Below are 10,036 nucleotides of genomic sequence, written 5' to 3' on the forward strand. Positions count from 1 at the left end.
TGTGGGGGGGTCATAAGCCACAGGTGGCTGGATGGAGCAAAGCAAAGTCATTAACAAAGGTATGTGGGAAGGAGAAGGCAAAGAAGAAAAAAAAATTATAGATTCATCATGGCGTATAGTTACGTCAAGCTCTCAGTTGCCCATTTTGAAAAGGAGAAAGCATGCGGGGGAGTATTAGGGTCACACTTTTAAAGGGGTTTATAAGTAGGGAGTTCATACAAGTTACGTCCGCAACATTCTTAATCATAGTACACAGGTGCAATGGGGTTTACATAAAACCTCCAAGCAAAAGCAGGATTCAAATGCAGGAAGGCTGTCCCTTGTGGGCAGACTCTGGCAGCCGGCTCCAGGGAGCAGTTCTGTCCACAGACACCGTGGCTGGGCCTTATGGGGTCTGTGGCCCTGGCCAGGCAGGGGAAGCCTATTCCCCCTGTAGTGGGCAGTGACAAGGACAGACGGTCTCCACTTGTCCACCCCGGTATTTTTAGGTAGCCAAAATAAGCTGGCAAGAGTGGTGGGCCGAGGTTCAAGGACTAGCTAGAGAGACCTCCAGTGGGTTACTACGACTTTACTTCTCCGGGCCTAAGGCTCCTCATCTGTAGAATGGTAACGGCTGGCTTCGTTGAATCTTAAGAAAATACAGAACACGAAGTGCCCGGGGTGCATTGGTTGATCAGTCAGTGTTAGTTCTCTCTCCTTGCTTCCCTTTCTTTTTCCCTTTGCTTCACCTCAGAAAGGGCTTCTGACAAGAGAAACCCAAACGCTGAAGAAACTGGTCAACAAACAATTGCATTCAAGAGAGAGGAACCTGTAAGCAAAGAGGAAGGGAACAGGATCTGTCAGCTGCGCTGTTGGGAAATCAGTCTGAGCTCTCCCTGTCATTTGTCACGTTGAAAGGGGAAGAGGCTGCGTAGGCCCGGTTCACTGTTATTACTTCACATTGCTGACCCCCGCATTGTCTCGCAACCTTTTCTCTCCCTCCTCTTCCAGTCTCTATAAAACTTTTAAGACTAACGGATGTTCCTCCTTAGAGGGTGGAAACCAAGTAATGATCTAGGAATGAAAGACTGAACAAAGTACTCATCTTGTGAAAGAAAACCAGGATGTCACCAGAGAGCCCCCAAGAATGCCAGTAAAAGCTTAACTCATGTGAGACGTGACCACTTCAAGAAGGAACTAACATAGACTTCTAAGACCCATAATCCTGTCCCTATAAAGCCTTCGGCCAATCTTCAGTGGGGGAGACGGGTTTTTGGAGGAATCTATTCTCCTCTGTCTCCTACATACCAATATATAATAAAATTATTGCTGCTCACCCCGTCTCAGAATTGGCTATTGCGGCAGGTGGCTCTAAACCGCATTATTGCAGTAACAATGTGTTCACAGAGTCATTGTCCCTGGAGATGGTGGCCCCAGGTAACAGGCCCTGGGGGAGCTGTGCTCTGAAGTTGAGGGGGACAGCAACCACCCCGCCCCCCTCTAGGCCCTCCCTAGACTGGTCGCCTCTTCCCTCCCCTCTCTCTCCGCCAGCACTCACCAGGAGTTTGGGGCTCTCACAGCTGGTAACGGCAGAGTTCATGGCCACCCAGGGGCACGGCCTTCTACCGTTCTCCCTCCAGGAAGCAGGAGCAAGAATACCAGGAAAGATTAACTTCTCAAGGCACGACTGAGCCAGAAGTGGGGTCTCCAGATCTCTCTTCCCTCTTGGGACAACTCCTCCAGTGTGCCCGGGCTGCTGCTTCCACCAGGTTTCACAATAAGTTTCCGTAACTGTGGAGACTGAGAAACGCCCCCTTGGCACAAAGGAAGCAGATCAGGGTCAGGCAGGCGTGAACTTCTGGGAAGCCAGCTTCCAGGGCTGGAGGTAAGGGGGCCAGGGCAAGGCTCTGGGCAAACACAGAGGCTTTTGAGTGTGGAATATTCCTGTAACTGACTAAGCCAGAATGGAAAGCGTTGCAAAACAGCCACGCAGCTAAGCCCTTGTAGATGCACCAGTGGAGACATTAATGAGGGAGAAACGTTACTTCTTGGTCTGGGGCAGCCCCTGCTTGTTGGTGGGACAAGGGCCTTTTCAGGCCCAGGTGAGAACCTGAGAAAAAATACTTTCTATCTTTGGGGGGCTTGCCTCCTTGACACTCAGAAATGTATGTTATCCTTGGGGCTTGTGGCCCTGGCACTCAGAAATGTCTGTTATCCTTGGGGCTTGCCCCCCTGGCACTCAGAAATGTCTGTTATCCTGGGGCTTGCTCCCCTGGCACTCAGAAATATCTGCTGACTCACCGTTTAGAGAGAAGTCCAGAAGTCTTGCTCCAATTCTTCAGAGGGCACTTGAGAGCCCCTAAAACTCTTGATGAACCTCACTCCATGAAATTCAAAGAAAGTCAAGTGCCAGCTACTCATGGTGGTGGAATGTTCTGGAATGGGTGGCCCTGGTTTCCAAGGTTTAGGAAACATATGGCGGAACTCATGTAGGAGTCAATGGGTGGTGGTCCAAGGGGATCCCTGAAAAGCATGACAGGAGATGTTTGAAGGGGGAGAAGACAGTTGGGGGTGTGATGCGAAAGCCAAGGTCAGAAGAGAGTCAAAAGCCACTAAGTTCCTGGTCTTTACTGAATACTTACCATGTGTGCTGGGTGTCATGGATTGAATTGTGTCCCTCAAACACATGTGTCATCTTGGTTAGGCCATGATTCCCAGTATTGTGTGGTTGTCCTCCATTTTGTGATTGATATAATTTTTCCTGTATGTTGTAAATCCTAATCTCTGCCTATGGTTAATGAGGCAAGATTGGATTATGTTGAAGAAGATTAGAGTGGAATGTAACACCCTTGCTCAGGTCACATCCCTGATCCAATGTAAAGGGAGTTTCCCTGGGGTGTGGCCTGCACCACCTTTTATCTTACAAGAGATAAAAGGAAAGGGAAGCAAGCAAAGGCGGGGACCTCATAACACTAAGAATGCAGCACTGGGAGCAGAGCGCATCCTTTGGACCCAGAGTCCCTGCATCTGAGAAGCTCCTCGACCAGGGGAAGACCGATGACAAGCACCTTCCTCCAGAGCCGACAGAAAGAGAAAGGCTTTCCCTGGAGCTGATGCCCTGGATTTGGACTTGTAACCTACTAGACAGTGAGAGAATAAATTTCTCTTGGTTAAAGCCATCCACTTGTGGTATTTCTGTTACAGCAGCACTAGATGGCTAAGACACTGGGCTACACCTTTGGATGAGTTACTGTATTTAATCTTCACAACAAACCTGACATCTTATCCTTATTTTACAGATTAAAAAATTCAGGCATTGTGGGAGTGGACAGCCCCGTAAAACCAAATGAGACTAACGAGGTACAGGAGTCCAGTGACAAGGGCCAGAAGGCAGAAGGGGACAAGGAAGCTGGTGATAGGGAACCCTAGGTTGAGTAAGGATACTGTTGATGTGTTGTGAGATTGTTAACCATTGTCATAGGGCAACATTTGTAGTAACTGTTAAATGAGAAACTATTTAGTTCTGTAAGCCTTCATCTTAAGTGAGAATAACAGCACAATTGGAAGAGCGTAGTCAATGTCACTGAACTGTGTATGTAGAAATTTTTGAAACGGTGTATCTTTGGCTATGTGTATTTTCACAAAAAAAAAAAAAAAAAAGGTTGAGAAGTTAGAGGGTTAATATGTTGTGGGGTTGTTAACCAATGTCATAAAACAACATGTGTACTACTGTTTCATGAGAAACTATTTGTTCTGTAAGCCTTCACCTGAAGTACAATAAAATATTAAAAAAAAAAAAAATTCAGGCTTTGATGGGTTAAGCTGTTTTCCCAAGGGTCATAACTGAGATTCAAACCCAGGAATACCTTTGGTTGCCTGTTACAGTCTGTTCCAGATTGTGTCTCACTCTCTGTCCAGAAGTCCCCTCTTCTGGGGCTGACACTCTGCCTTTCACATGGTTCTTCGTGCTGGTCCTCCCTGTGTTCACCCTTTGCCTTGGGTCAGGCTGCTGACCCTCCACAGCTCAGATGGGCGCCAGTTGGCACCATTCTGTGCCCTCCACCTTCCACCCCTCTGAAGTCACTTCCACAGGCTGATTTTATGCACGGCAGTCTAAACAAGCCTTCTAAAACATTAATCTGGTCATGTCATCCCCCTGTCTAAAGCCCTTCCTGACTTCCCCTTGCTTTGAGGATACAGTAAAGCTCCTTAGCACGGCCATGATGTCCTTCAAGATTTGGTTTCTCCGAGTCCCACGACTCACCACTCCCCCACCACACAGTATCTGGTACACGCAGTAGGTTCTCAATGAGTACCAGTTGGATTGAGTCAAATTATCCAAGGTTGCTCAACACATCTTGTTCATTAGTTTGGATCACGTCTTCATCCGGAAAGAGGTGGGCACCCACCCTCCTCCACTGTTGGAGTTCTGTCTCCAAAACAACGGGGGTCTCTGAAAGCACAGGTCAGGTTCTGGCCTTCTCCACCTGAGCCCAGGATTAACAATGGAAGGTGATCACTTGCAGGCAAACCCCCAAGGGAGGATATGCTGCCCTCTTTGGGGGAGGTGTAGAGCTGGGTTCTCTTCAAAACTTGAAAAGCCTTATCTCCACTTCCGAGGAATGGAGCCCTGAAGATAACAGCATGGCTTACCCAAGCTCTTTGACCTCCATGCTCAATAAGGAGGTTTTGGATTTCTCATCATACACTGCTCACCAGAGCAGCCAAGTGGAGGGCCAGCCCTGCTACCATTCCCTTTGCCATGGTCTCAGGAGTCCTTTCCTCCATAAAAAGAGCCCATGGAAAAGGGCGAAGGAAGACGTCTGGGAGAGAGAATCCAGAGTGTTAAATAAAACCTTTCCACGCCATTCTTTCTAAATAAGCTTTGCAGCTTGGCAGGAAAAATAAACGGAATTCAGAGCTGAGAGAGAAGGGGTAGGGTGTGGCTGAAGATCTTAAAGGAAACGGCTGCCAAATAGTTCACAGCTTACAAGGGTCCCTTCGGCTTGAATTACTTGCTTCTTGGTCACTCGGTGTCTCGTCTGCAGCTCAAACTGGACGGTCACAAAGGTCTGCAAGCAGTGATGTCACCTGCCTTCCTTAGATCTGCTCCAGGTTGAACAACTTGTACAGAGCCCTGGGAAGGGGAGACGTAGCTTTCATATCCAAGCAGCTGTAAGGGGTCATGGAGAAGAATGACAAGGGGCTGAAACAACAGCTCTGAAAACCACACACGGGAGAGTAGGCAGCAGGTCTGAGGTCAGTGCCGCTGGAGAGTGGGGTGGTCAGACCCTCCCACGCTGAACTCGGCATCCAGTCCAGCCTCTCCCGGAAGATTCTCTGCAGCAGAGAGGCACACACGTGAGTGCACATGCCCACCCTCCTGGACCTGGGCCTGTGTTTGTCCTGGAGGAGTCTGAAGGCTGCCCCAGTGGCTGCTGGGGACAAGAGGGTTTCCTATGCAATTCCACCCAGCAGACGGAGGCTTTGAAAGAATTTTTGGGTGTCTTCAAAACTCCCAAGCTGAGATCTGAGAGGCCTGGGCCACCGGGTCAGGCACCCTACTTCTAATACAGTCTGGTAAGTGCGCCTGCATGGGCCAAGAACCATCACTGACCACAGGGTCTTGGGTGGGTGGGGGTGCTGTGTGTGTCTTTGGAGGATAGGGGTGGAGGACGTGGTAGAAGAGGGCAGGCTGAAATCAAAAGGCATTCTAATATAAGGTTGAACTGTAGGTGGTTTTTGAGGTCATGTTTAAGGTTAGGCTTAAATCACACACTCCACAAGTGAAAGCGGAGGGTTAGAAGCCTCAAGAATTAGAGGTGATGGACTCGACATAGAATGATTGAGTCAAAAGCAGAAGCATGGGAATAAGCCAGGGCCCGGGCCAGGGCAGCCCTTTGTAATCATAGCTGCTTTACTGAGATGGAGCTCGGGTCCCATCCTCCCTCCTGAGTCACAAGTGACAACCGTCCTCCCTCACAAGGTATCCCTCCCCAGTGAAGGCCTGGCCCCATGACCTCCTGAATCTCAGGTCAGCTGAGTTCCTGCAGCAGAATGTCCTGCTCCTGAACACTCAGAGCTGGCTCTACGCCCCCAGTAAATTGCTCAAAACCTGTTCCAGGCCAATGTCGCATTCTGGGAAACCTAGATGAGGCATTTAACACTTAAGTGAATAACATAGGCAACTCGAATCCTATACAAGTGGCTTTTGGCAGAAACAAAGGGAAAGGCACGGTGAGGAGGGCTGAGCCTATGCTGGGCCTGGTGCTATAGGGCGGTGGCTGGAAGACGTGGGAGGGAGGCTGCCCAAGTGAAGGGAAAACCAGAAGTGAGGTGGGGCCGAGGCCTCAGAGAGGTCAGACCCCCACTCTCTGATGGGTCATCCCTGCCTGTCCCTGCTGAAATGGCTCAGTTATAACTCAGTGGACAGTGCTGTGGTCTGAAGTCATTTTATGTCCCACAAGACAGCACTCTGTTTTTCTTTTTTTCACCACTGTGACTGGGGTTATGATATTGGATCTTATATCAGCTAAGGCTTGGGTAGAGTCAACATTTATCTCCAAACAACAGAGACTTAAGGAAGACAGAGGAGGTTTGCCTCTCTCATGAATGAAACAAGGAACCTCAGGGCTGATTCAGTGGCTTCATGATCCTCAAAGGACCCTGAATCTTTCTATCCTTTTCCTCTGCAAACCTCCACCTATGACTTCCGTGTAATGGTAACTGTCAGAAAAAAAAAAATCATAAACTGTCAAAGATGTTGCTTCTGGAATTGGGGCTAGGATAGACAGGATCGGAGCAGGGATTATTGCTTTTTGTAATAAACTTTTCAGCATATTTTTCTGATTTACCATGTGCATAAGGAGCCCTAGTGGTGCAACGGTTAAGCACTTGGCTACACCAGACGACACTCTTGTTGGTTTTATAGACGACCACACACTTTCAGAACACTTAATTGTGCTCATGAGGAACCTGTACACAGATCAAGAGGCAGCCATTTGAACAGAACAAGGGACTACTGCGTGGTTTAAAGTCAGGAAAGGTGTGAGTCAGGGTTGTGTCCTTTCACTACACTTATTCAATCTGTATGCTGAGCAAATAATCCAAGAAGCTGGACTATATGAAGAATGGGGCATCAGGATTGGAGGGAGACTTATTAACAACCTGCATTATGCAGATGATACAACCTTACTTGCTGAAAGTGAAGAGGACTTGAAGCACTTACTGATGAAGATCAAAGACCACAGCCTTCAGTATGGATTACACCTCAACATAAAGAAAACAAAAATCCTCACAACTGGACCAATAAGTAACATCATGATAAACGGAGAAAAGATTGAAGTTGTCAAGGATTTCATTTTACTTGGATCCACAATCAACACCCATGGAAGTAGCAGTCAAGAAATCAAAAGACGCATTGCTTTGGGCAAATCTGCTGCAAAAGACCTTTTAAAGTGTTAAAAAGCAAAGATGTCACCTTGAAGACTAACGTGAGCCTGACCCAAGCCATGGTGTTTTCGATTGCCTCATATGCATGTGAAAGCCGGACAATGAGTAAGGAAGACTGAAGAAGAGTTGACGCCTTTGAATTGTGGAGTTGGCAAAGAATATTGAATATAGCATGGACTGCCAGAAGAACGAACAAATCTGTCTTGGAAGAAGTGCAGCCAGAATGCTCCTTAGAAGCAAAGATGGCAAGACTACGTCTCACATACTTTGGACATGTTATCAGAAGGGATCAGTCCCTGGAGGAGCAGATCAAGCTTGGTAAAGTAGAGGGTCAGTGAAAAAGAGGAAGACCCTCAATGAGATGGATTGACACAGTGGCTGCAACAGTGGGCTCAAGCATAGCAAGGATTGTGAGGATGGTGCAGGACCGGGCAGTGTTTCATTCTGTTGTACACAGGGTCCCTACAAGCCAGAACTGACTCAACAGCACCTAACAACAACACAATTTCATCCACAGCTGTTCCCTGACACTGTTGCTTCACCAACTCAGGGCCTGGCTGACAGAAGGTGAAACAGATCTCTGTTGCAAACTGGTGGTGGCAGGGACTGAGGTGAACTATCATTGGGGATGTCTTGTAGTGGAGTCATGCGGCAGTGGTGGTTCAGGGGTAGAAGTCTTACCTTCTAGCGGGGAGAGCCGGTTTGATTCCCAGCCCAACCAATGCACCTCATGCACAGCCATCACCCATCTGTCAGAGGAGGTTAGTGTGTTACTGTGATGCTGAACAGGTTTCAACGGAGCTTCCAGACTAAGACAAACTAGGAAGAAAACCCTGGCGATGACTTCCAAAAATCAGCCAACGAAAATCTATGGATCACAACGGTCCAATCCGCAACCGATTATGGGGATGGTGCAGGACCAGGCAGTGTTTTGTTCTGTTGTTCATGAGGTCGCCATGAGCTAGGGCTGACTAGACTGTAGTCTCTTCTGAGGTTTTCTGCCCAGAAACAATGCAGTGCAGGGGGCTACCTTCTGGCATTTAGTTCCCTAGCTCCAGCCAGTCCCGCCAAGTCCCCTGAGAGCTCGTGCCCAGCCTTGCCCTCCCCGCCCAGTTCCTGCATTGTCAGGGCAGGCTCAGGCCGTGCTTGGGCTCTGGGTGGCCTTCAGTGCTGAGAGGCGGGGTGATGGCTCCCAGGCAGACAGGCACCAACCTATCGCTGGGCCCAGGGCTGCAGGGTGGCATCAGCCAGGGCAAGCACACACTCACACTGGGGAGCCAGGCCCGAGGCCATGCCTCAGCTTCCTCCCACAGTCTTTGTCCCCAGGATTCCTGAGCCTCTCGAGGTGGCTGACTCCCTCATCAGAGGCTCCATCATCCTGGCCCTCTCCCTCCCTCTGCCGGGTGCTTCCTTCAGGAGAGGGTGCCAAGGCGCAACTCTGAAGCTGCTTACTCTGGGTGAGTGCCCAGGCCTGAGCAGCTGGCCCGGTGCTGGGCACGGAGCATGGGTCAGCCTGGGCTGACCTTCCAGGTGGATAGACCAGGGCAGATGGGGGAGGGGGCAGGCTTCCAGCATTCCTCCTCGGGGTGCTGGTGCCGCCCTGGGATGTTTGCAGAGGATGGTGTTTGGGTACCTTAGGAAGAGACTAGAGCTGGGGAGGTCCTGGCTGCAGGGGGCTGAGTCTCACCCTGGAGCTCAGACAGGGTTGCTTCATGGTGAGCAGCACTCAGAGACTAAACCCAGGGCTGGGCTCCCAGTCACATCCGCTCGCTGATCTGGGTCATTCCTTCCTGCTCCCCAGTTAGGGATGGGGCCCTCTTTGATTTTTCACCTGCTGGGGCCTCATGTGGAAACCCTGGTGGCATAGTGGTTAAGAGCTACGGCTGTTAACAAAAAGGTCGGCAGTTTGAATCCACCAGGCCCTCCTTGGAAACCCTATGGGGCAGTTCTACCCTGTCCTATAGAGTCACTATGAGTCTGAATCGACGGCAACGGGTTTGGTTTGGTTTTGGGGGGGGCCTCGTCTGATCAGAACAAGGGCAGCAGTGACACCCAGTAGGGAAAGACACACCGTTGACCTACAGGCCAAAAGTATAAGCGGATCCCACCTTCCCCAGGGTGCTTGGTCCTGTCCATGGTGCTGAGGGTCCAGGGCAGGAGGAAGGATGGACTAACTGACCTCAGGGCAAAGAGGGGCCTGACCTCTGACACCTGCTGCTCAGGGCCCCCAGGTCACAGACCCCATGGTCGCCAACAACACTAGATGTCCCAAGTTCTGATACTGTTTCCCTGAGCCAAGGCCCACGTCCTGGCGTTCTCAAAGGGTCTATTCCTCTTCCATCGTTCAAGGAGAGGGCAAAGAGAGAAAAGATATTGTTCTCAACCTGCAAAATCATATCAGCTCATATCAGACATCTAAAAGAAATTTTTAGCTTCAGAGCTATCTTAGCCACCTAGTGCTGCTACAACAGAAATACCACAAGTGGATGGTTTTAACGAAGAGAAGTTTATTTCCTCACAGTCAAAGTAGGCTAAAAGTCCAAATTCAGGGCATCAGCTCCAGGGGAAGTCTTTTTCTCTCTGTCGGCCTTCCTCTCTTCAGTGT

The 10,036-nt window shown here is 49.6% G+C and overlaps 1 protein-coding gene across 1 annotated transcript in view; it reads right to left on the reverse strand.

Moving 5' to 3' along the window:
* The window catches only part of LOC101361030 (solute carrier family 23 member 1-like), a 65,268-nt gene extending 63,454 nt beyond the window's left edge, over nucleotides 1-1,814 (reverse strand). Inside the window, exon 1 of the mRNA XM_012557364.2 lies at nucleotides 1,538-1,814. Coding sequence (XP_012412818.2) covers nucleotides 1,538-1,579 — 42 coding nt within the window. The 5' untranslated portion in view covers nucleotides 1,580-1,814. The remainder of the gene's footprint in view (nucleotides 1-1,537) is intronic.
* Nucleotides 1,815-10,036: the final 8,222 nt, after the last annotated feature.

The sequence above is a fragment of the Trichechus manatus genome, unplaced genomic scaffold, assembly GCF_000243295.1.
Source record: "Trichechus manatus latirostris isolate Lorelei unplaced genomic scaffold, TriManLat1.0 scaffold00097, whole genome shotgun sequence".
Taxonomy (NCBI): domain Eukaryota; kingdom Metazoa; phylum Chordata; class Mammalia; order Sirenia; family Trichechidae; genus Trichechus; species Trichechus manatus.